At 60.0% G+C, this 23,835-nt stretch overlaps 3 protein-coding genes across 7 annotated transcripts; 2 read left to right on the forward strand and 1 right to left on the reverse strand.

Moving 5' to 3' along the window:
- The first annotated feature begins 2,888 nt into the window (after nt 1-2,888).
- PRCC (proline rich mitotic checkpoint control factor) lies at nt 2,889-11,047 on the forward strand. The gene is made up of 7 exons (XM_032093587.1): nt 2,889-3,554; nt 5,653-5,700; nt 6,106-6,684; nt 7,370-7,465; nt 8,514-8,657; nt 8,982-9,047; nt 9,537-11,047. Exons 1-7 carry the CDS (start codon nt 3,105-3,107, stop codon nt 9,621-9,623), a joined length of 1,470 nt encoding a protein of 489 aa, XP_031949478.1. The 5' UTR covers nt 2,889-3,104; the 3' UTR covers nt 9,624-11,047.
- On the reverse strand, nt 11,030-16,897 carry SH2D2A (SH2 domain containing 2A). 2 transcript variants are annotated; one of them, XM_032093584.1, is made up of 8 exons: nt 15,776-15,962; nt 14,428-14,579; nt 14,082-14,257; nt 13,876-13,965; nt 13,616-13,787; nt 13,236-13,379; nt 12,585-13,100; nt 11,030-12,095 (listed from the first exon to the last, which is right to left on the reverse strand). In XM_032093584.1, the coding sequence occupies exons 1-8, from the start codon at nt 15,945-15,947 to the stop codon at nt 11,973-11,975; spliced, it is 1,545 nt and encodes a 514-aa protein (XP_031949475.1). In that variant the 5' UTR covers nt 15,948-15,962; the 3' UTR covers nt 11,030-11,972. The 2 variants fall into 2 exon arrangements, with proteins under 2 accessions (XP_031949475.1, XP_031949477.1); XM_032093586.1 differs by lacking the exon at nt 15,776-15,962 and adding an exon at nt 16,740-16,897 and having other exon boundaries at nt 11,336-12,095.
- Nucleotides 16,719-23,833, forward strand: LOC116436455 (death-associated protein kinase 2-like). 4 transcript variants are annotated; one of them, XM_032093590.1, is made up of 14 exons: nt 16,719-16,765; nt 16,886-17,043; nt 19,178-19,248; nt 19,787-19,890; nt 20,315-20,536; nt 20,896-21,034; nt 21,191-21,320; nt 21,510-21,558; nt 21,682-21,708; nt 21,829-21,981; nt 22,608-22,728; nt 22,815-22,904; nt 23,077-23,160; nt 23,504-23,833. In XM_032093590.1, exons 3-14 carry the CDS (start codon nt 19,180-19,182, stop codon nt 23,582-23,584), a joined length of 1,269 nt encoding a protein of 422 aa, XP_031949481.1. In that variant the 5' UTR covers nt 16,719-16,765; nt 16,886-17,043; nt 19,178-19,179; the 3' UTR covers nt 23,585-23,833. The 4 variants fall into 4 exon arrangements, with proteins under 4 accessions (XP_031949481.1, XP_031949482.1, XP_031949479.1 ...); XM_032093591.1 differs by lacking the exons at nt 16,719-16,765; nt 16,886-17,043 and adding an exon at nt 17,420-17,641; XM_032093588.1 differs by lacking the exons at nt 16,719-16,765; nt 16,886-17,043 and having other exon boundaries at nt 18,954-19,248.
- Nucleotides 23,834-23,835: the final 2 nt, after the last annotated feature.

Consider the following 23,835-nt stretch of genomic DNA (forward strand, 5'->3'; position numbering starts at 1 on the left):
GCCCGGGGTGACACCAGAGGGACGCCCGGCTGTGGGTTCGGCGTGGAACCGGGGCGAATTTGGTGTTACGGCGTGCGAAATCGATGTGAAGCAAAGGAAAACGGGCGTGAACCCGGTGTAAGGCAGTGCGAAAGCAGTGTAAACCAGCACCGAAATGGTGTAAAAACATGTAAAACGGTGCATAACTATAATGTGAAACCGTGAAGAACACGTGTAAACCAGTGCAAAAGCAGTGTAAAACAGCACCAAAATGGTGTAAAACGCTGTAAAACAGTGCAAAAACGGCATAAAATCGCGTAAAACAGTGCAAAACTGATTTTAAACCAATGCTAAACAGGGTAAAGGCTGCGTGAGACAGTACAAAACCAGTGTAAGCCTATGTAAAAAGGGTGCACAATTGCTGTAAAACAACACACATGGAGAAACCATGTAAAACAGTTCAAAACGTGCAAACTAGGGCGAAAATGTTGTAAAACCATGTGTAACTGTGCAAAACTGGTGCAAACCAGTGCAAAGCCAGTCTAAACCCATGCATAACAGGGCAAAACTGGTGTAAACCAGTGCAAAACCAGTGTAAACCCAGTGTAAGACGATGTAAACCCGGGTGTAGCAGCATCCCTAAAACCCACATCCTGGCTGCAGCTGAATATGTGATGGGAGAGGGAGGTCAGCCTTTGAAAAGAGAGAAAATCAAGGCTTGGGAGCATTTGGTGCCCACCCAGGGTCCCCTCGGCCGAGCTGCGCCATTCACCCGCAGCAGAACAAAGAATTTTTCCTTAGAAACCCCCTGTCCTGCAGATCCTGGGCTGGAGCTCCCAGGATTGCTCAGGGTGCAGGGGAAATCTCTGGATGCCTGGGTAGGAAGTTTGGGCCCTAGCCAGCCTCGGCGTGGGGTTACAGGGTGACAAAGTCACCAGGGGAGTAAATAAATCATCACCTTGGTCCCAGCTTCAGACCAAACCTGGGTGCTGCTGCCCCTGTTGGGGTGAGGGGCTGCAAGCTGGGCCCAAGCAAATACCTGGGATTAAATTAAACACAGATTAAGTCATTTGCAAGACCAGAACCTCCACCCTGACCTGGCAGTCGGGGCTCCTGGGCTGGGCTCTTTTCTTTCCATCCCCGTGTGCTTTCCTTGGCTTAATTTCTGCTAGCAAGCTGCAAAGTAACACAAATAAATAATCCTCAGGGTCACAGCTGACAGCAGGATCCTGCTGCCTCGGGGTGAGACCAGTCTCAAGGAATCTCCACCTGCAATGGAAAAATGGACAAAGGCCGAGGGAAACAAGGATTCCTCCCTCCTTCTGCACAGCAGGAGCCAGACCTTGTTTAAACTGGGTCCCTCCTCTCCCTGCCAGAGTCCTTGTTGATTTTCCTTGGCAGAGGATGAGGGCTGCCTTGTATTAGAGCTTGGGGTGGTTGAACCACTCTGTGCTTCTCAGGGCATCACCCCTTTCCCTTTCCTAAATCCTAAAAATTTACAAACCCAGACACTTAGGAAGGAGTGAAAAAAATCTGCCAGGAAGATCCCAACCAATCCCCAGGATGATCTTTATGGTCACTTCCAGCTCAAACTATGACTCTGTTTTGCTGGGGAAGTGACAGCAACAGTGGGCCTGATCCACAAAAATCCCCATCTCCATTCTGGTTTCCTTTGGATTTGTAGAGCGGTTTGGTGGAGCTGTGAGAGGGCTTTGACATGCTCTGGGGTTCAGCCCCTGTGATGGGGGTTCGCTCTTCAAGTGGCCGCACTCGTGTGTGTCACAGCAAAGACAAAGTCTTGCTGTTTCTGGTGGATATGGAACCCACATTCTCAGGGAAAGGGGTTGCTGAAGAGAGGCTGACACAGACGGGACTTTCTGCGAGCCAGACCAGTTCCGTGGCCACAGGGACACCTTCCTTCTCCTCGTCCTCCTCCTCAGTGTCCTTGTGCTGGGATCGCTTGGCTTTGCCCTCCCAGGTCGCAGCCGTGTAAGGAGTGGGGGAAAACCTAACTCGTGTGTCCCAGCTCCTGGAATCCTCCCGTGCCTGTCCCTCCCGCTCCCCAAGGCCTCAATGCCTATTTTTAATACTGTATTTTTAACACTCCTCAGCCCTCCAGAACAGGCCAGGAGGGGTGGGACGGGGCACGTTGGCTGGATTTCACACCGTTCCAAACGATAGAGGGTTCGGGATACGCTCCTCATTTATCTCCATTTTGCTTTAATTACTTGTGCCGGTACTTCACAGCAGCTCTACAAATCGCTTCCCTGGGTGTTGGGGACCCAAATTCGAGCCCAGCTCACTGCTTATTAAGGCCAGAACGACCCAGAAGGAGGTCAAAGGCGTCAAACCGAAAATCAGCAAAGCGCCAGAGGGATAAACCAGGTCCTGGCCAGGCCTCCTGCATCCCAGTCCAGCAGCTTCCGCTGGGGCTCACAGCACTGATCCTACCCCAAACTACCCCAGTATGAAAGGATGGAAGGCAGGGAGAGCCCCCGCAGACCCCCGGTCTGTATCCCACAGTGACGCCGTACCGGGCGCCGGGGACACACCGGGAGCCTCAGTCCCAGCTCAGGGCTCGGTTTGGCAATGAATCGAGTGGCCTGGCGCGGGTGGGTTGGGCTCTCCCGCCTCCTCATCCTCGTCTTCTTCCTCATCCTTATCCCCATACCCGTCCCCGTCCCGTTCCGTCCCGTCCCCCGGGCCCTTCCCGCATCCCCCCTGTGCCCGGGCCTTGTCCCGGTCCCGCACGGGGGTCCCACCGCGTGGCACCACAGACTACATTTCCCGTGGCGCCTCGCGGCGGGGCACATCGGGGGGCGGGCGCGTCGCTGCTCGCGCGGCACGCCGGGAGTTGTAGTCCGGCGTCGCTGCAGCGCGGGCAGCGGGGCGCTGCCGGCAGCCATTACCGGGAGCGCGGAGCCGCCGCCGTCGCCTTGCCTCGCTCCGCGGCCCTGCCGCCGCACGGGGAGGGGCCGCCATGGCGGCGTAGCCTCGCCCCCGCCCGCCCCTTCCTCCCCGCTGCGGGCGCTGAAGGCGCGGCGGCGGTGCGGCCTAGCGCGGAGGGTGGATCCCCGGCCTCGCGTAGCGGCTGCTGCCCGCGAAGGGCCGCCCTCCCTGGGGCCATGTCCCTCGTGGCCTACGCTAGCAGCGAGGAGGACAGCGATGCGGAGGAGCCTGCGGGCGAGGAGGAGGAAGCCGCCGATTCTCCCCAGGCCGCAGCCGAGCAGCCCTCGTCCCGGGGGCTTTTCGCCGCGCTGCCCCCGCCCAGAGCCCCCGCCGTGCCCCCGGCGTTCCTCATGGGCCCCCTGCCCGCCGTGAGCGGCTTCGGCAGCGCCCCGCCGGGGCAGGCCGGAGCCGAGAGTCCCCCGGAGCAGGCCGCCAGCGGGGACGGGGCCGCGGAGCCCCCCCGGCCGAGGGGGCTCCTTCTGCCGCCCCCCAGGAATGCGGCCACCGCCGCCTCCCCCCTCAGCCCGCCCCCCGCTGCCTCCCCCGGGGCGGGTTTGGGCCTCCCCAAGCCAAAGAAGAGGACGGAGCCGGTGCGGATCGCGGCGCCCGAGCTGCACAAGGGGGATGTGAGTATGGAACAAACCCCCTGCTCGAGCCCTTCGGGGGTGAAACCTCCCCCCGCGGGTCCCTTCCCTCGCTCCCTCACACCGAGGTACCGGGATCTATTGTTGTGTCATCCACGGGGAGATTTGTCCTGGCTGCCTGCCCTAATCCTAAAGCGCTTTGCAGAATTAAACTGATATAGAAACCTTATTTATAATCATAATGCAGCCAAACCCAGATTATCTGCACCCTTCTTTATTCGTGGAGTTAACGAGTTGATGATGTGGAGCTGCAGGGCGTTGTAGCCCAAAAAAGTCTTTTGTTTGCTGTGCAGGTGATAGATTTTTTGGGCAATTTATTGCTTGTTTATCTAAAGGCTTCAGGCATCATCCAAACTTATAGGTGACCATTTCCCTCTCATTTTGTGTTGGGTTTTTTTTTTTTGTGTGTGTGTGTTTACTGTGCCTTGCAGGGCTTGTGAACCCAGACAGTGAGAGCAGGGAAAGGCAGGTCCCTGTCCCCCTGGTTTTTAACTCGGGATCCCCACTGATCAGGTTTCATCCTCTCCCCACTGCTCATTTCCTCTGGGACAGCACTGTCATAGAATCGTGGATTCTATGTGGGTTGGCAGGGACCTTAGAACTCATCTTGTTCCACTCCCCTGCCATGGGCAGGGACACCTTTCACTGTCCCAGCTTGCTCCAAGCCCTGTCCAGCCTGGCCTGGGACACTTCCAGGGATGGGGCAGCCACAGCTGCTCTGGGCGCCCTGTGCCAGGCTTCAGCATCCTCACAGAATTTCTTCCTAATATCTCATCTAAACCAGCACTTGGAATCCTGGAGTGGTTTGGGTTGGAAGAGACCCTTAAAACTCATCCTGTTCCACACTGCCCACAGGCAGGGACACCTTCCATGAGACCAGGTCACCCCAGCCTGGCCTGTTGTCATGTGGAGGTGACAATCATGTTGCTGGTTTTGGTGTGACAGGAGTGCCTGTGGCTGTAGGAAGAGCTGAACTGGAAGCTTGGGGTCATCTCCATGGGGACGGGTGGCTCGAGGAAAGATTTATAAACAGTGTCCATTAATAGTGGCCTGGCAGCACTTTGGGGGAGCCCAGAGGAAGTCAGTGCTGTTGCTTTGCTGGAAGAGTCTGGGGGAGTCAGGGGAAGAGGGGGAGAGGACACAGGTTCCCCATCCCTTCCTGAACCACCCTGCTCCCGATGACCATCCCAGTCTGGCAGATTCCAGACCCGGAGCTCTGGAGGTTCAGCCTTTGGGACAGAGGGGTGAAGGATATCCCAGCCCGTCACAGCCACTTTTCACCTACCTCCTTGCAGCAGTGTGGTGTGATTCCAGGCAGCTGGAACAAACAGGGATTTGTTCCTGCTTTACCCCTCTCCGTGCTCTGCCTGGTGGGCTCTGACCACACATCCTGCATGTTGTCAGTGTTGAGCAAGTGAATGTTGAAGGGACAGAAAGTACCTTAAACTGGAGCTGCTCTGAGCAGTTCCCACTTGGGATTCCTGGAGGTCCCCTGACCTGTGACTGATGTCCTCAGTTGTTCCCTCTTTCTCCTTAAAATCCCTCCCATTGCTGTAGTTCATCCCCTGGAGATGAACCAGGGGATGCCCCTCCCCAGGGCAGCTGCAGTGTGTCCTCTCTCCCAAACCAACACGTGGGTTTACAGTCACTCCCAGCTCTCTTTGTTTACACACATTCCTTGTCTTTCCCTGGTTTATGGGTTGGAGGTAAACTGGCACAAGCCCTCAATCCTTGTTGTCTCTTCCATGTTCTCTGAGGAGCCATGAAAATATAAGGATACTTAGGGCCTTTGCAGATGTCAACCAGGCTTTCCACTCGAATTTTAACTGGATATTTGGCAATTCCAGCATTATTGGGAACAATTCTCTGTATCCCTGCAGGGAAGTTTACACCCTTTGTGTGGTTTGTGCTTCCCCTCCAGTAACTCTGTTGTTGTCTGTCCCTCTGAAGGAGAGCCCTGACCTGCTGCTGTGCACCTGGAGGTCTTCCATCTCTTTGGGTTTATTTTCCTGGGATTTATTAACACAACTTCTTTAGTTTACCATCTCAGGTTGTGCTGAGCTCTGGTTTTCTCTCTCAGTCAGATTCAGAGGAAGATGAACCAGCAAAGAAGAAGAATACTCTTCAGGTAGGTAACAAGAGCACTCAGTTAAACAATTGTCACTGGAAAAAGTGTTGGACTGCGACCAGTCTTGGGCTTCCACTTGCGTAAATCATCCACTCTGATCACCTCGTGGCTGTAGGGATATTCCTGAAATCCTGTGGGTTTTCAAGTCCTTTTTTTTGGGCAATTTCACCAATTTAAATCTTGGCAAAAGAGGCATTAATTTGGGAATTGGGCAGATATTTGCAAGTACCTCATTTCCCTTCAAAATCCCCTTGGCCTTTTGTGCCATGTGTTCAGAGTGGCCAAGCAGCGGGAAACCCACAGGTGGTGTTAGAACTGGGGGGATGATTGTCAGGAAGTCAGGAAAAGTGAATAATCTCACTCTTTTCTTTCTGTGGTGCGTTTGTCCTGCGTGGGTCTCACCAGGGACGCAGCGAGGGCTCCGGCTTGTCCGCTTTGCTTCCTCAGCCCAAAAACATGACAGTGAAAGAGACCAATCGGTTACTCCTGCCCTACGCCTTCTCGAGGAAAGCAGGAGAAAACGCTTCCGACTCCAAGCCTGCCAAGGCCCCAAGCTCTTCCTCCAAAGCCAAACCTGTGCCCAAGCCGGCCGTGCCCACAACTCCGTCCCCGTCGGCGATCAAAGCCGCGGCCAAGAGCGCGGCGCTGCAGGTAACCAAACAGATCACCCAGGAGGAGGAGGACAGCGACGAGGAGGTGCAGCCAGAGAACTACTTCTCCTTGTCCGACAGGAGCGAGCCCAGTGCCGCGGGCGCCGAGCCCTACCTGTACCCCGGCACGGGGGGGTCGGAGGACCCTCCGCCCGGGACAGAGCCGGAGCCCCAGTTCCAGGACGCGGCCGCTAACGCCCCTCTGGAGTTCAAGACGGGCGCGGGCTCCAGCGGAGTTCAGCACAGCTGGGCACCCAAACCCGGCGAGGACTACGGCAGCCACCCCTATGGCCAGTTCCCCCCAGCCTACAGCGAGCCCGGGAGCTACTACCAGGTGGGTTCACTGGCCGGAGGTGGAGTGAGGGGCTCAAGTGAGTTACTGGGTGCTCCTGGGAATCCAGCCCTTTGGAGCTACTTGGGACGTGGGGCAGGGAATCCAGCCCAAGATACCTGGGTCAGGGAGCCACAGCACTGGGCACGAGTGGATATTCCTATGGTGTGAGAGCTCCAGATGTTCTTTGCTGGACAGATGTTTGACAGGTGCGCTCCTGTGAAAATGCCCTGGATGTGAGGGTGCAGAGTCAGGGCTCACTGGAGCTCGTGTCTGAGCCCAGGTTGTTTCTAATAATTCATAGAATCACAGACTGGTTTGGGTTGGAAGGGACCTTAAAGCCCATCCAGTTCCAGCCCCTTCGCTATCCCAGGCTGCTCCAAGCCCCGTCCAACCTGGCCTGGAACACTTCCAGGGATCCAGGGGCAGCCACAGCTTCTCTGGGCAACCTGTGCCAGGGCCTGCCCACCCTCACAGGGAGGAATTCCTTCCCAATATCCCATCTAATCCTGCCCTCTGGCAGTGGGAAGCCATTCCCCCTGCCCTGTCACTCCAGAGCCTTGTGAAAAGTCCCTCAAAGCATTTGTTGGTTTGTCCCTCTGATGGAATCGGCCCACGGGGCAGGTCCATGGCTCAGTGATGCTCCAGGATTGCTCTCGTGACCAGATGGTTTCCCTTTCCCTGCCAGGATTACTACAGCAGCGGGTACTACCCAGAGGTGGAACCAGCGCAGGCCCCGCCGCAGGAGATCAGCACCGACTCTTCCTTCATCGACGACGAAGCGGTTGGCACTTCATTGTCTGTCCCCCTGTGGAATTTGGCTCTGAGCTCTGCCAGAACACAGGAGCCACTTGGCAGCCACAGCCCTGCCCCCCAGCACGTCCTGTGTTTCTGGTGGCGTGGGCTGGGTGGTTTTTCTGGGGGGATCTCGTCCTGTGTGGTGGACGTGTGGAGTCCTTCCCACAGTCTGCTGGGCTCCTGCTCCAGCTGGGTCTGCAGGCCTGATAAGGATAGGATAGAATAGAATAGAATCAGTTCCTGAGGTTGGAAAAGGCCTCCAAGACCATCAAGTGCAATCATTCCCCAGCACTGCCAAGGCCATCACTAAACCATGTCCCCAAGTGCCACATCCACACGGCTTTTAAATCCCTCTGGGGATGGGGACTTCACCACTGCCCTGGGCAGCCTGTGCCAGGACGGGACAACCCTCTGGGTGGAGAAACTTTCTCTCTATCCAGCCTAATCCTCCCCTGGCACCGCTTGAGGCCATTTTCTCTTCTCCTGTCCCTTGTTCCCTGGGAGCAGAGCCTGACCCCTCACTGGCTGCACCCTCCTGTCAGGGAGTTGTGGAGAGCCAGAAGGTCTCCCCTGAGCCTCCCCTCGTGCTCCAGCTCCTTCCCCAGCTCTGTTTGCTTCTCTGGGCACACTCCAGCTCCTCAATCTCTTTCTCGTCATGAGGGGCCCCAAACTGACCCCAGGACTGGAGGTGCCTCAGCAGTGCCAGCACAGGGGATGGGCACTGCCCTGGTCCTGTGGCCACACTGTGGCTGGTACAGACCCGGTGAATGTGTTGGCAGCAAAACTTGAGGTTCTTCTGTGGCTCTTAAAGTGAGAGACTCGGGACTCCAAAGGTCTCCTGAGCAAGTCTGGAAGCAGGAGTAAATGCTGTAGGAAAGTGAGATTATAACCTTCATGCTAAGTAGTTTTAGATACTCTGATGTACAGCGAAACAAAATTCTCTGAAAGATCAAAACCCTGGCTGGAAAACTGTTGCTGTGCCTTGAGTCAGGTCAGTGTTTGGTGTAGTTCCAGCTGTTCTGTTCTTCCTTCAGTTCAAGCGTCTGCAAGGCAAGCGGAATCGTGGGAGGGAAGAGATCAACTTTGTGGACATCAAAGGTGACGACCAGCTGAGCGGGGCCCAGCAGTGGCTGACCAAATCCTTGACAGAGGAGAAGACCATGAAGTCATTCAGCAAGGTGGGGTGGAGGGTGAGGGCTGGGGTTGGAGCCTCTGCTCAGTGCCCACATCAGCCTCATCTGGAGCTGTGGTGGGTGCTGGGCAGTCACCAGGGAGGGGAACAGGGACCTGGTAAATAATGACCTGTGGGAGACCAGCAGAGTTCCCCAGAACACGACATGTGGGTGGGGAGGGCCAGCCAGGAAGTGCTTCAGCCAAAGGAATCTGCAGTTTAATAGGGAACAAATGCTGCTTGGGATGGCTGCATGCAGGCCCTTGTCTTGGTTTGCTGTCCAGGGAAGCGTCTCTCCAGGCTGAACACTTCACCTCTTTCTGCTTTCTAGAAAAAAGGAGATCAGCCCACAGGACAGCAAAGGAGAAAACACCAGATCACGTACCTGATCCATCAGGTGAGTGGCCTCCCTGTGGTGTAGGAGCGGACCCAGGCAGAACTGCAGGGTTTGATGCTTGGCAACACGAGGCTGGGCTGGTGGAGCTGCCCCTGCAGCAGCTGGGGACCAGGAACTGTCCCCGAGAACCCCCCGAGTCCCAGTGAGACCCAGTGGGGCCAGAGGTGAATCCTGGCCCTGAGGGGGTCCCAGTCCTGAGCTTTCGGCTTTGCTTTGCCCTTCCTGCATGTTCCGAGGCTCTGGGATCCTGTGCTGGATTCTGCCCCGGGGTTGGCGAGCCCATCCCCACGAGAAGCTGCTTTTCAGCATGAATGAAATGCCTGTGCATCCCAATTAATCCAGGCCTGTGTCAGGATGATTATGCGAACTCCTGTAACGAGGCTTCTGGCTGAAGGGCTCCGTAATCCGCATGAGCGGGGCCGGAGGAGGCCGGAATGCTGCTGAGTCACTGAAACACGGAGGGTAACAGCATCCTCTCCATCTCTGCAGGCCAAGGAGAGGGAACTGGAACTGAAAAACACATGGTCTGAAAACAAGCTCAGCAGACGGCAGACTCAAGCCAAATACGGATTCTGACACATCTGTCCTGCTTTTTGGCTGGCGTCCCGGGTGACCTGCTGTGTCCGGTGTCTCCTGGCCTCCGGGAGGTCAGCCAGGCCCCCGGGACGGGGCTGCTCGGCGGGAGGGAGGACACTGTGCTCCCTGGCCTGGCAGGAAGAAGGGTCATTGCAAGCTGGTCCTGAAACTCCACCTGTAATCCCTCCCCTCCCTCCTTGTAAACGATAACGTGGAAGGTTCCAATCAGCCAAGGACGGTCCCAAGGCACCGCAGGGAACGTGCCGGGTGTGAGGCTCCAGCTCCTGTCCTGAGGGAACAGGCTGTTCCTCCTGATGCCAGACCCTTCAGCAGAGGCTCAATAAACTCCCAATTCCCACTTTGCTCCTCTCTTGGACTTGCTGTGAATTGAGAGTGTCGTTTTCATTTCTAGAACACGGTGAGTTCCAAGATCAAGCCTGGCTTTGGAATTTTTATTTTGTCCTTCCCTTTAAGATGTCCTCACAGCTGCTTCCTCGTGTCCAGGCCGCTCCAGCACTCCTCTCATGCCGATGGTTTTGATATCCTGGTTTTTAAGTTGGTGTTTTTGCTCTGGGCTCCACAGCCTGAGCCGAGCTGAGGGGACACCCCTGTGCAGGTCAGAGCCTGTGCCAGGGGAAGCGCTGCACGTGGAGGGGAGGTTCTCCTGCCCGGCACACTCAGGGCTTTGGGATACCCTGAGCCGTGTATGCATGTATATTGTCCTTCCTTTTTCCCCCTCTTTCCTCCTCCCCCGACCCAAGGCCTACTGTCCTGCCCCAGGCTGTTCCCAGACTCATCAAACTGAGTGTCCCAGTGTCCCACGTGCGGCTGGCTGGGAGTGAGGGCGGCAGTTTCCTCTGGGCAGACGCAGAGGAGAGCTGCCAACTGTACTTTTTATTTTCCAGCTTGTTTGTATCAGTTCTGTTTCAATTAAGTGTTGACTTTACTCTCCTGGCTGGGAAGAGGAGACTGCCCAGCCCTAACTTCTTCAAATTAAACCTTTTTTTTTATTTAAGGAATTCCATCAAGGTGATGCGACTGCAAATCCTGTGCAGCTCTGCTGGCTCAATCCATGGATCCAAATCTCTGTGGCATCACTTAGTTGTTCACCAAAGCGAGTGATGCTGAAATGAGCAGAGAGCTGGCCTGGTTATTTAGCTTATATTCCCACCACTCCAGGTTTTATTTGTTGTAACCACAGCTCAAATGGCCAATATTTCTTTTTCTGGTAAGAAAAACTCCCAAGAGGTGGTTTTTCTCCCATGTTACCTCTTAAAAACAAGCAAACCCCCATGACTGAAGTCTTTTCTTAGAACATTTTAAACTAATCTCATTTTTAGTTTAGTTCCCTGGATGTTTAGTACTTTGCAGAGCCCGTTTTGAGTATTTGAATGATCAGAATAAAGTTACTGTTGAGTAATTTATTCATATCTTGTATGTACAGTGAAATCCTCCCAGAAGAGATTTGGTAAAGGGATATATGTTTTAATGAACCCACCCAGCCCCGTTTCCATCACAAGGGGCTCAGATCCTCATCCAGGTACCCTCTTGGCCCGGGGAGTTTGTGGTGTGGAGCACAGCCTGTGTGGGGGCTGGAGCTCCCAGGTTCCCTTTCCCACTTCCCGTTGGGCTGATGGCTCGGGTTTAGCACCAAGGGGAGTTCCAAGGGCTCGTGCTCTGCTTTCAGCCTTCTAAGAATAACAAAATTCAGGTTTGTGAAAAGTCAGAAGTGATTTTTACTGGAGACAAAACAGCTACAATGCCCCAGCCCTCTCTTTTCCCTCTGAGCCCGGGCTTTGGCCATCCTGGCTCCCTGCTCCTGTAGAGGTGGCAGCACCACCGACACTGCCCGGCACCACCGTGGCTTGGGGTTGTTCCAGCCGGGGTTTGTGCTCCACGGGGCAGCCCTGGGACACTGGTGTCATCCCAAGTTCTGTGGCTGAGGAAGCAGGCAGGGCTTGGAGTGTTGGCTGCAGGCTGGGGCGGTTCAGCATAGCCCTGCCTGCAGCATCACTCCAGTTTCTGGCCAATTTAATATCCAACAACTGCATGCACCAGCTGTGCCAAACTCATCCCTGTTTTTCCTGTAACAGCCTTTTTTGCCCTCATTTTATTAACATAACTCTCCTGGAATGTGTTCATGGGTAAGGTAACCTTGCTCCCAGCAGGGCTGGGAAGCCGGAAGAGCAGGGGCTCCCCACGGAGCAGATTGGCGTCGCTGGCTGGGGCCAACAGCAGCCTTGGACCTCTCCTCGCAGGGCTGAGGGCTTCCTTCAGTGAGAAGGAGGCTGAGTGAGGTTCCTCCTGCCTGGGAGCCAGGTCTTGTCCTGGGCCCACCTGTGTGGGTGCTTAGGGACAGTCCCCAGGCAGCTGCTCGTACACGTTCTCAGCCATGGCCGTGGTTTGCTGCTCCCTGTGTGTGCTCCGGCTGTACACGGGGTCATCCAGCTCCAGGGCAGGGTTCAGAAAGACCTGGGGAATTTTCAGGGAGAAGGTGGATTTGAGAGCCAGGAAATAGCACAAAGTTGTTCTTTCACTCTCCCAGCCCTTGGCTTGGCTCAGGCCAGGGACCCAGTTTTTGCAAGGAGTGACAGATGAGGGGGAATGGCTTCCCACTGCCAGAGGGCAGGGTCAGATGGGATACTGGGAGGGAATTCTTCCCTGGGAGGGTGAGGAGGCCCTGGCACAGGGTGCCCAGAGCAGCTGTGGCTGCCCCTGAATCCCTGGAAATGCCCGAGGTCAGGCTGGACGGGGCTTGGAGCAGCCTGGGACAGTGGGAGGTGTCCCTGCCCATGGCAGGGGGTGGGATGGGATGGGCTTCTTTCCAACCTGAACCATTCCAGGTTTCCATGCTTCTCCCTGTGCTCCTGGTGTGGAGCAAACCCTGATCCCCCAGGCTCCGGGAGGCCTCACTCGTGTTGGGGCTGAGCTCTAGGGCGATGACCTGCCTTGGGGACCCACCTCTGTGCCTGTGCTGGAAGCTCCTCGGTCCTCCCTGTCCGTGCTGGGCGCTGCCGACAGCTGCCTCCTCTTGCAGTCCTGGCTGGAAACGCTGCGGAAGAGCCGGCGGTGGGGCCGGGGTTTGAGGGGCAGCGTGGAGAAGGCGTTTTGGGGTGCCGTGGGGAGCCGAGCGGGCGGATCCTGCCGGGCCAGTGCCACCTCGGAGTAGATGTTCTCCTCGGGGCCGGCGCGGCGGCTCCAGCCCCGGGCCATGGCATAGAAGGGGATGGGTTCCTCGGGGCCGGGCTCCTCGGGCTCGGGGGGGCTGGAGGCGATGTCCTCGCGGGGCTCAGCGTAGACGTGGAAACACAAGAGCTGCTGGTACTTGGTCTCGGGGGGCTCGGGGCGGGCGGCTTCTCTGTGCACCTGGGCATAGGGAGCCTCGGGCGCTGCCGCGCTGCCGGAGGGGCTGTGCGGCCCCTGAGCCGCGCCCCGGGCGCTGGTCTTAGCAGGGAGCGACGGCGGAGCACCGGGAGCCTGGGGGAGAGGTGGGACAGGCTGGAGGTGAGGGCTGGAAGCGGGTCCGTGGTGGCTGTGACCGCGTCCCCGCGCCCCGTGCCACCTGTGGCTCCCGTCCTTGGGAAGGTGCCTCCATTCCCTCTCCCTCATTACCTCCCTGCCGGAGCCGCCCTCGGCTCTGTGCAGCTCCAGGGACACTGGGTTGTAGTCCGGGAGCTTTGCTGGTGCTTCGCTCAGTGGGGAATGTGCAGCATCGCTGCCAGCTGGGGGCTGCGCCCGTCCTCGGGGCTCGTCTTTCTGCAGGGAGAGCAGAGAGGTGTCGGGATGGGTGCGTGGTCAGGGCAGACCCAGCCGGGCGCTGGCCGCGGGCTGGCTCCTTGCTCCTGGTAGCCCCAGCGTGGCTGCGGTTCCAACCCCGGCTTTCGTGATGCTTGGACTTCCCTTGGTTTATTCCCCACCTTGGGAAAATCACCCTGTCCGTGCAGCCGGAATGACTCCAGGGCTGCAGGGGCTCTCGGGGGCCGGGACCTCACCCATCCACACGGCAGGGGCACGGTGAGGAACTCGTGGTACGGCGTGACGGGGGCCGTGGCGTAGTGCTGCAGCAGCTCGGCCAGCTCGGCGTGGGCGCTGCGCTCCCCTAGGACCACGTATCGCCCGTCCGGCAGCTGGTCCAGGACAAAGTGCCGGCAGCGATCCCTGCCCCTGGCGGGAGAGGGGATGGCATGGGCACAGCGGGCGGGAGGGCACCGAGCTCGTCGGCCCCTCCCTCGGGCAGGGCTGAGTCCCTCACCTGTAGGAGAGGACGAAGCCGACGGTGCTCTCGCTGAAGCGGACCAGGAAGCAGCCCAGGGGCTGATCCTGCAGCAGCTCCTCTGCCTCCCTGTGGGAAGGGACACTGAGCCATTCGACCTCATCCTCTTCGTGTGATCCGGGGATCCAGCTCCCAGGGGTAGGGACACTGACCCTGTTCCCCGCCTTGGCCTCCCCATCGCTCACCTCCGGCTGATGAAGCCGTGGAACCACGTTGGGAGCTCCCCCTTGGGCCCCAGCCTCTGGGCTTGTGTCTGCTCAAACCACAGCCTCGTCCGGGCACGCAGGGCCACCTGCTCTGGCCGCGGGTCCCCCTCGGGCAGGGACTGGGCTGGCGGAGGTGACCAGAAGCCTGGAGGGACCTGGAGGGAAGGGGACAGCACTGGGGGCTCAGGTGAGGACGTGCCCCAGGGATGTTCTGCTCCCTGCACGGGGCTCCCAGTGCAGCCTGTGAGGACACGGCCCCTGAGAGCGTGGGGGCACTGGGATGGTGAGCTGGGCTCATGTCCACCCTCATGTCCCCATGTCCTACCCTGCCACGTCTGTTGTGGTGTCCCGGGGACTGCTCTGCCCCCGGGGGCTGGATGGGGGTTGTGTTGGGTGCTGGCTTGGCTCTGGCTGTGTTGTCCTCACCGAAGGGCTTGAAGGTGGTGAAGAGGGGACGGTCATCATCCATGGGATCCCCTGTCCCAGGAAATGGGGAGAAAAAAGCTCAGGGGCAGGGAGGCCTCCTTTGGGGCCTCTCACTGGGGAGTCTGGGGGCTCCAAGACACCCCCCCCCCCCCAGGCCCTGCTCTCACCAACAACCTGGGTGAGCATCACCTTCCCCTTGTGCTCCCCAAGCTCAGGCTCATCACCCTGATCCTCCCCAGGGAGACCACCTTGGGCCTGCACAATGGGAAGGGACGGTAACCTTGGGACCCCAGAGGAGAAAAGCCCTGGGGACAGTGCTGTGGGTGGGGAGGAGCTGAGGGGAAAGCATGGGAATCCTCCAGCCCCTCTGAAGTCCCCGGGGTGTCAGGTCAGCCCTGGGAAGGGGAGGGAGAGGCTGAGCAGCTCCCAAGGGACCTTGAGCTCGACCCGAGGAGCTGCCAACACCCAGCAAAACAATGCTAATCCCCAGCAGATGCTTGAGGGGGTGGAAGATGCTGGGGCTGGTTGGATCTGGGAGGCAAAGCTGAGTCAGAGGAGTGGGTCGAGGCTTGTCTGAGAGCAAGGGGAGCCATCAGGAAAGGCACCCCAACTCCACCTTTAACCTACGGCAGTGCCCAGCCTGGCCCTGCGCCCTGGCAGGCAGGGGAAGGTGAGGAAGAGAAACAAAACATTCCAAACTGCAGTAACCCAACTCGGGGAGTGCTGGGGAGGAGAATTTGCGTCAGGTCCTGCCCAGGCATGGCCAGGCAGCTGGGGACAATGCCACTGTCCCCAGCTCGCTGTGCATCCCCCAGCTGGGTGGGAGTCCTGGGCAGGGGTGGTGGGCTCATCCCTACTCCCCCATCTCAGCACCTCGGCCTCGGAGGGGCAGCTCGGGGGGATTTGCTCCCTGGGGCAGGGTGTGCCTCTGAAACCCTGCACTCCTGAGGTGGGAACGAGTCAGAGCAGACTTGAAATGGGCTGAAAGCTTTGCTCTGCAAGACATTTCCGGGCTGGACTTCCCCCTTTGGAAAGGGGGTAAGATCTGGCTGGAACGGTTGGCGTGGGTAGGGGACCCCACTCCCTCTCTCTTCACCCCATCACCGTGCCCTTTGTCCTGCCTTTGGGCAGGGGGAACATCCCTGCACCACCTGGTGCTGCCCCGTCCTGCAGCCCCTGCTCAGGGATCACTCCTGGGCCTTGCTGCAAATCCAACCACAGCCCCAACCCGCAGCCCACGCTCCTACCTCTGCTCGGCCACGTGGGGCCCTGGCTGCCGGTGGCCGGAGGCGATGCAGTGGGCAGGGGGACGGGCAGGGGGGCAGGCAGGGTGAGGCAGCACCGCTGCCCTGCCTGTGCTCCTGCCTCTGCTGCCTGCAACAGGCAGGAAGCAGCAACCGAAGCTGCAAGAACCTTCATGTGATGAGGAGACGTCACAGGAAGGTGGCATGGTGGCCCTGGGGTGACATCCAGGTGCCACCGGCAGCTGGGTGGGCTGTGGTGAGGAGGGGACTCTGACCACCTGCCCACTGGCACATTCGAGCCTGCAAAGGTGTCTTTGTCCCTCCTGTCCTCATGCCGGGACCTGGCACCGCTGGGCACGGGGACAGCAGAGCTCGGTGGGGACAGCAGAGCTCGGTGGGGACAGCAGAGCTCGGTGGGGACAGTGGGCTTGGTGGTGCCAGGCTCACATGGTGAGCCAGGATTCAGTCCTGGCATGGTGGAATCCAGCACCATTCCCCTTCCTCCGACTCTGGGTGCCAGAGCCAGGCACACTCCTGGGCTGTCCTGGGGCATCAGCGCTTCGGACGCCGCTGCGGGGAGCAGCAGCCGAGCTGCCAACGCTGCGGCTCTGCCGTGTGCCCGCTGCCGCTCCCGCCCGGGTGGTGCCAGGCTCCGGCTGGACCCACGGCCAGAGCGGTGCCAGCCCGGCTGCGCCCCAGAGCTTGCAGGGACTGGGGATTAGCGCAAGGATTTTGGGCTGGGTCCGGCTCATCCATCGCTCCGGGACGGGGATGGATGCGCCGTGCAGCGGCTCCGCAAACCCCGGGGCGGGGACGGCGCCCGGTGCCCCCCAGCAGCCCCCGGCACACGGAGCGGCGCCTGCCCCGGCTCTCTCCACCTTAAGAAACCCGTCCCTCCCCAAAACCTTCATAGCCTCACACGTTTCCCCTCGCGGTGTCAGCCAGGTTTCCTGTTTGCAGCCCTCACCGGCACCTCGCAAGGGGGGAACGCCGGTGAGAGGGACATCGTCTGCCAGCGGCTCATCCCGGAGTGTCCCGGCCACTCCTCAAGGAACTGAGGCTGGAACCACCAGGAACTGTTCCTAAAAGGCCTTTTTTGGCTCCTCTTCACAGCTGGGGGTGTTATCAAGAGCCCACGGCAGGAGGAACGCAAAGAGCTTTTCTTGTCCTGAGCCGCTGTGGCCAAACCCTGCCCCAGCTCCCCGGGGATGCCGCCACTGTGAGGCACAGCCTGGCACTGCCGGGGTGCTGGAGGAAGGCTGGAGCTGGAGGTGAGGGGTCCCAGGTTCCCAGGACATGCCGGGCTCGGGGGCTCTCTTGGTTGGGGGGTTTTGGGGTCCAACGGGGCTTTTTGGAAGTTGGATGCCGACCTGGCAGCTCATTTTCTGGCAGCCTTGGTTTTCCCGATGAGTGACTGCAGGACATGGTGGGACAGGAAACTGCCCCCCGCAGCCCCCGCGGGTCCAGCCCTGCCCAGGAGCTCAGCGGTTGCCACCGGGGGCCACCCGTGCCTCAGTTTCCCTCCCTGCAAAAGCAGCACAGTGCAAGGGGGTGTCTGGCAAGGCGTGGGGAGTCAGCTGCTTGTGTCCATGCCCAGGGGACAAACAGACGCACTGTCCCCCCACGGACGCGTCACATGCCCGGGGATGCTGGCCCGGCTCCAGCTGCAGCCGCCCCCGTGCACGTCCCCGCCCGGGGACCGGCCAGCGCCGCGCCGCGCCGTGCCAGGGACCAGCGGTGCCTGGCCGGGTGCCCCCACCAAGCCGGGGGCCCAGAGGACAGCCAGAGTGGGCAGTGACTGTCCCCTGTGCTGGCTGGCTGGGGAGCGAGGAAGAAGCGCTGCTGGATGTGGAGGAAGGCTCGGGGAGGGTAAGGGGCCACAGCTGGGCTGGGAATAGGAGAGACTGAGGGGGAACTGGGCTTGGGGACCACTGAGTGTCCTTTAGGGCCCCGGTGGGGGGATGGAAAGGGTCCCAACCCCTGTTTGGGGCAGGCAGCGGTGCAGCACAGCCCGGTGGGGCCGAGAACTCACTGCCAGGCTGCGTCCTGTGATTTGCCTTCATCCTCAGGGGCTGTCAGACCCCTCCAGAATGCCCCTGGGTTTTCCTGGGGAAGGGCCCAAGTTTGCCACCCGCATCTCTCTCCTGCTGGCCTCGGACCCGCAGCCCAGGAAACCTTCTACTCCTGGGGACACACAACCGGGGTCATGGAGGTGGCCCCAAACCCGGGGCTCGCAGCAATATCCCCCGTTCTCTGCTGCTGTTCTGGAGCGTCACGCCATTGTACAGCTGGGGAAACTGAGGCACGGGGGTGGCTGGGTGCCGGCGTTGGGCTGCTCTGAGTGAGCCGAGAAAGGCGGGTTTGTGGTTTGGAGCTGCCGGGTGTGAGACACGTCCCCACCTCAGCGCAGCGAGCGGGGGACTCTGCCGGGTGCAGGCAGGTGCCTGTCCCCTCCAAAGCCCCTCTCGCCACGGCGGGGGGCTGGATGCCAGGTGCCGCTCTGTCACTGCCCTCCTCCCCTGGACAGGGCAGGGGGAATAGAACAAAAGGCTCCTGGGTGGGGATGAGGGCAGGGAGGGGTCACTCACCCATTAACCTCATGGGCAGAACAGACTCAGCTCGAGGAAATTAATTGCATTTATTACCAATCAAATCAGAGCAGGATAATGAAAAGTAAAACAAACCTTAGAAACATCTTCCCCAGCAGCCCTCCCTCCTTCCTGGGCTCTCCCTCATCCCTCCAGCGGCGCAGGGAGATGGAAATGGGGGTCCCAGGCAGCTCAGCACAGGTTGTTTCTGCTGCTGCTCAGTGAGAGCAGTTGGAGTCCTTGCCCTGCTCTGCCCTGGGGCCCCTGCCTTCCACGGGAGACACTTCTCCAGGGACTTCTCCCACGGGAGTCCTTCCCACGGGCTGCAGCTCTGCCCCAGCCTGCTCCAGGCTCAGTGCCTCGGGAACTGCTCCAGCGGGGGCTTCCCGGTGGTCACAGCCCCATTTGGGCATCCCCTGCTGGGCTGGGGGCTCCTGCAGGGCTACAGGGGGGTCTCTGCTCCCCAGGGACCCCACGGGCTGTGGGGGAGTCTCCGGAGCCTCTCATGCCCCTCCTTCCTCCCTGACCTTGGCCTCTGCAGAGCTGTTGCTCTCACACATTTCTCTTCTCTTCTCTGCCCGCAGCTAATTCTGCACAATCACTTTTTTCCCTTCTTAACTCTGTTCTCCCAAGGCGCTGCTGCCGTCACCGCTGGGCTCGGCCTTGGCCAGTGGCAGGTCCACCCCAGAGCCGGTGGCATTGGCTCTCTTGGACATGGGGGAGGCTTCTGGCAGCGTCTCGTGGAAGCCACCCCCATTGCCCCCCCGCTGCCAGGACCCACTGCACCCCTTCACCCTGGGCCTTCTTGTCTTTGCAGGGATGGCCGAGGGCGGCCAGGCGGGGGTCCCGGCTGGGGGGGGGCCGAGGGGTGCCCCTGACAGCACCCAGGTGAGCCACGGCCATGGGTGTGTGGGGGGGGGGCACTGCCAGGGGGCTGGGAGTGACTGGGCAGGGCTCTCATGGCTGAGCTCACCGTGGTGCTTTCATCTGCTCTTAATTCACTTCTTTAAAAGAAACCCCAAATGTTGTGTTTTCTCTGCATTTTGCACCCCTAGCACAGTGAGGGACAGGGAGGCTGCTGTCACCCCCTCTCTTCCTGCCCCTGCCCCATTTCCAAGCCCCCTGAGCAGCTCCTGCAGGTCCTGGTCAAGGGGTGAAAGTCTCCAAGCTTCCACGTGCTGAAGGAATTCAGTGTGAACTGGAAGAACTGAGCAGGGCCTGAGCTCCGTTGCAGTACCAGGCACCGGGGAGTTGCCCTTCGAGTGTGCTGGGGGGTTGTGGTGCTCCCTGGGGTGGGGGTCCCTGCACCCCCAGGCGTGCTGGGGGCTTCTGGTTCTGCAGGGGATGGCGGTCCCTGCACCCCCAGGTCTGGCACGTCACCGTGCCCTGGCAGGAGGCTGAGCCAGGTCCTGATGCTGCCCCACAGGATGTGGCTGAGCCCAGGGAGGATGTGGGGAGTGAGGGCCTGGCAGCCAGCCCAAGCCCAGGCAACGTGGAGGACATGTATGAGCTGCTGGAGAAGCTGGGCAGGTGAGCAGGAATCTGGGCAGGTGAGCAGGAATCCGGGCAGGTGAATGGGATCCAGGCAGGTGAGCAGGGATCTGGGCAGGTGAGCAGGGATCTGGGCAGGTGAGTGGGATCCGGGCAGGTGAGTGGGATCCGGGCAGGTGAGCAGGAATCCGGGCAGGTGAATGGGATCCAGGCAGGTGAGTGGGATCCAGGTAGGTGAGTGGGATCCGGGCAGGTGAGTGGGATCTGGGCAGGTGGGTGGGATCCACCACGGGTGAGCAGGCTGCAGGCAGGTGAACACAGTGCAGGCAGGGCTCCAGGCAGGGTAAGCGGGGTGCAGGCAGGGATCCCAGCTCCACCGGAGCCCCAGAGGTGCCCGGATTTCTGGGTTCTTCCCCCGGCCTGGGGTCAGCCCAGCAGTGGCCCAGCCCAGCTCTCGCTGCAGCGGTCACTTCGGCGTGGTGAGGCTCTGCCGCGAGCGCAGCACCGGCACCTTCTACGCCGCCAAGTTTGTGAAGACGCGACGGTGCTGGGGCAGCCGCCTGGGGCTGGAGCGGGCACAGGTGGAGCGGGAGGTCACCATCCTCCGCCAGCTCAACCATCCCAACATCATGCGGCTCCATGACCTCTTTGCCAGCAGAGCCGAGGTGGTGCTCGTCCTGGAGCTGTGAGTTTTATTACCCTCTTTATTCCCCTTTTTCCCCCTTCCCCCCCCTTTTTTCTCTTTTTTCCCCTCTTTCCCTCCCCTTTCCCCCCCTTTATTCCTCCCTTATTCCCCATTTCACCGCTTTTCCCCCTCCTTTTCCCCTTTCCACCCCATTTTTCTCCCTTTTCCCCCCTTTCCTCCCTTTTACCCCTTTTTTCCCCCCTTTTCCCCCCATTCCTCCCCCCTTTCCCCCACTTTTCCCCCTCTTTCTCCCCCCTTTTCCCCCCTTTTCCCCCTTTTTCCTGGCTGAGGCGAGGGGGACCCCCTTTTCACACCACGTGTTGGAGGTGGCCGAGCTCCCCTGTCCCCACCCTGCGCAGGATCAGCGGTGGGGAACTCTTTGACTTCATTGCGGAGAAGGAGATGCTGTCAGAGGAGGAGGCCATCGAGTTCCTGGTGCAGATCCTGTGTGGGGTGGAATACCTGCATGCTCGCCTCATCGCCCACTTCGACCTCAAGGTGCCCAGGGGGACCGCCCCATCCTCGCTCCCTGAGGATCCAGGGGCTGCCAGGCATCTCCAGAGCCCTGCTCCCATCCTTGCCAGCTTCCCAGGGTGCTGCTGCATCCCTCGCCACCCCTCCATCACCCCGCTGTGCCCGGCCCTGTTCCCACAGCCCGAGAACATCATGCTGCAGGAGAAGGACGTCCCCAAGCCCTGGATCAAGATCATCGACTTCGGGCTGGCGCAGCAGCTGGAGGATGGCATCACCTTCAGGAGCCTCTGTGGAACCCCCCAGTACATCGGTACAGGGCTGGCACATCCCGGGGGGGTCCCTGCACAGCTCTGCTCTGGGGGTGCAGCTGGGCTGCCCTGGGGGGCCACAGCAAGGGGACTCCTGGGGTGGTGGTGGGACCCCCAGGCATGCAGGGAGGGAGGTGGCAGGATGGCGCTGTCCCTCTGATGTGCCACCCTGGCTCTGTGTTTGCCCCCAGCTCCCGAAGTGATTAATTATGAGCCGCTGAGCCTCGCGACCGACATGTGGTGAGGAGTCGGGACCTGGGGGCAACAGGCTGAGCTGGTGGGTGGGGAGGGGCCCCCCGGGTGCCACAAGGCATGGGGGGGGCCCAGGGAGGGCAGCGCCTGACCCCCACCTCTGACTTTCAGGAGCATCGGAGTCATCACGTACATTCTGTGAGTTTGGGGCAGTGCTCCCTGTGGCTGGGGGAAACTGAGGCACAGGGACACTATGGGTGCTGGGGTGGCCGAGCTGGTGCTGTGCTGGCACTCAGTGGCTCTGTTGTGTCCCCACAGGCTCAGTGGCCTGTCCCCCTTCCAGGGTGAGACGGATGCTGAGACCCTCTCCAACGTTGTGGCTGGCGCCTACGAGTTTGAGGAGCGCTGCTTCAGCCAGACCTCTGAGATGGCCAAAGACTTCATCTGCCAGCTGCTGGTGAAGGAGCCAGAGTGAGGCCCCATCCCTGTCCCTTCCATCTCCCTCCCGTCTCTGCCCCCATCTCCACCTCTGTTATCTCCACCTTCAACATCCCCATCCCCATCTTCATCACCCCCATCCCCATCTCCATCCTATCCTGTCCCCAACCTTATCTTCATCCCCACCCCCACCTCCATCATCCCCATCTCTCTTTCCATCCCTATCCCCATCCCCATCCCAATCCCATCCCCATCCCCATCTCCATCTCATCCTCATCTCCATCTCATCCTCATCTCCATCTCCATCTCCATCTCATCTCCATCTCCATCCCATCCCCATCCCCATCTCCATCTTCATCTCCATCTCCATCTCATCCTCATCTCCATCTCCATCTCCATCTCATCCTCATCTCCATCTCCATCTCATCTCTGTTTTCACCCCCATCCCATCCCATCCCATCCCATCCCATCCCATCCCATCCCATCCCACCCCATCCCCATCTCCACCTCCATCTCCATCTCCACCTCCATCTCCATCTCCATCTCTATCTCCATCCCATCCTTATCTCCATCCCATCTCTATTTCCATCTTCATCTCTTCCACATCTCCATCCCCATCATCTCCACGTCCATCTGGTTCCCTTCTCTGTCCCCACCAGCATCATCCCCATCTCCCCATCCCCATGGTGGATGTGCAGGGACCCCCCTACCCCACCTCCTCCTTTGTGCCGCAGGCAGCGCATGACAGCAGCCGAGTGCCTGGTCCACCCCTGGATCAAGGTGAGAGGCACAGGCAGGGGATGGGTGCCGGACCCCTGGGAGCGGGGTGGGGACACGGTGCCAGTGCCATGTCCTTGCCCCCGCAGCCCCTGAGCAGGAAGCAGGCGCTGAACCGGAGCCGTTCCTCCATCAACATGAGAAACTTCCGCAAGTTCAACGCTCGGAGGAAGTGGAAGGTGAACGGGTGCCCGGTTGTGGGGTCCCCTCACCCCTGAGTGCCCTGGGGAGCTCAGGCTGGGCTCCATCCCAAGGCTGGCTCCATCTCAGGGATGGTTGTAGTGCTGTGGTGGGGGGGGTAGAGCTGGGGAGGGACCCCCACCTCGGACCCCCTCCCCTCCTGTCCCCCAGCTCTCCTACAACACAGTGTCCGCCTGCAACCGGCTGTGCCGCACGCGGCTGCTCTGCGACCTCGGGAAGGAGGACGAGGAACTGGTGAGCCCCCAGCAGCTCCCAGACCCCGCCCAGCACGGGCTGGGGAGGGGGGAGAAGGATTTGCGGAGTCTGTCTCAGTTTCCCGCTATGGCAGCACCCTCTATGCTGCAGGCCCCCTGTTTTGGGCAGGAGGGGCAGAGAGTGGGACCCCCCTGTTGCTGGGATGGGATGAGGGAAGTGTGGTGGGGGGCTTGGCCAGAGATGGGGGCATCGGATAGGGTGGGGTGCTGTGCAGTGGCTGTGCGATGAGGGTTGTCGCCACCTGGGGTGCCCTCTCCTCTGGGGGGGACTCTCTCTCCGGGGGAAGTGCTGTGCCTGCCCTGCAGCCCCCCTGTGCCCCCAGCGCTGCTGTGAGAGCGACCAAGAGGAGGAGAGGAGCCCCCACACTGCGCTGCTGCGCCGGCGGAGAAGCAGCTGCTCCTGAGCTCCTCCAAAAAAACACAGGACCCCCGCGAGAGGAGCCTTGGGGGTCCCCTCATCGCCGCATCCGAGGGGGCGGGAGCACTGTCCAGCCCCAGTGCTCCCAGTTCCATGGCGTTGGAGGGTCACTGGGGCATCAGGACCCCGCTCCTGCCCCCAGGCTTTGCTGCAGGGGAGCTCGCGCTGCCCCGGGGCTGGGACGCTCCTCCCTGCTTTGTCCTAATGAGAAAAATAAATGTCACCTCTTCCTCTATC

Source organism: Corvus moneduloides, chromosome 29 (genome assembly GCF_009650955.1).
Source record: "Corvus moneduloides isolate bCorMon1 chromosome 29, bCorMon1.pri, whole genome shotgun sequence".
In the NCBI taxonomy this organism is placed as follows: Eukaryota; Metazoa; Chordata; class Aves; order Passeriformes; family Corvidae; genus Corvus; species Corvus moneduloides.

What these genes read in the sequence shown, in the direction of transcription:
- PRCC (XM_032093587.1), top strand. Translation starts at nt 3,105, where the DNA reads ATGTCCCTCGTGGCCTACGCTAGCAGCGAGGAGGACAGCGATGCGGAG. An exon ending in AGAAGAAGAATACTCTTCAG is followed by an intron (nt 5,701 to 6,105) that starts GTAGGTAACAAG and finishes GGGTCTCACCAG; the next exon opens with GGACGCAGCGAGGGCTCCGG. An exon ending in CCTTCATCGACGACGAAGCG is followed by an intron (nt 7,466 to 8,513) that starts GTTGGCACTTCA and finishes TTCTTCCTTCAG; the next exon opens with TTCAAGCGTCTGCAAGGCAA.
- SH2D2A (XM_032093584.1), bottom strand. Translation starts at nt 15,947, where the DNA reads ATGAAGGTTCTTGCAGCTTCGGTTGCTGCTTCCTGCCTGTTGCAGGCA. An exon ending in ACCACAACAGACGTGGCAGG is followed by an intron (nt 14,258 to 14,427) that starts GTAGGACATGGG and finishes CCTTCCCTCCAG; the next exon opens with GTCCCTCCAGGCTTCTGGTC. An exon ending in CTTCCAGCACAGGCACAGAG is followed by an intron (nt 12,096 to 12,584) that starts GTGGGTCCCCAA and finishes AAAATTCCCCAG; the next exon opens with GTCTTTCTGAACCCTGCCCT.
- LOC116436455 (XM_032093588.1), top strand. Translation starts at nt 19,075, where the DNA reads ATGGGGGAGGCTTCTGGCAGCGTCTCGTGGAAGCCACCCCCATTGCCC. An exon ending in TCGCCCACTTCGACCTCAAG is followed by an intron (nt 21,035 to 21,190) that starts GTGCCCAGGGGG and finishes CTGTTCCCACAG; the next exon opens with CCCGAGAACATCATGCTGCA. An exon ending in GGAAGGAGGACGAGGAACTG is followed by an intron (nt 23,161 to 23,503) that starts GTGAGCCCCCAG and finishes CTGTGCCCCCAG; the next exon opens with CGCTGCTGTGAGAGCGACCA.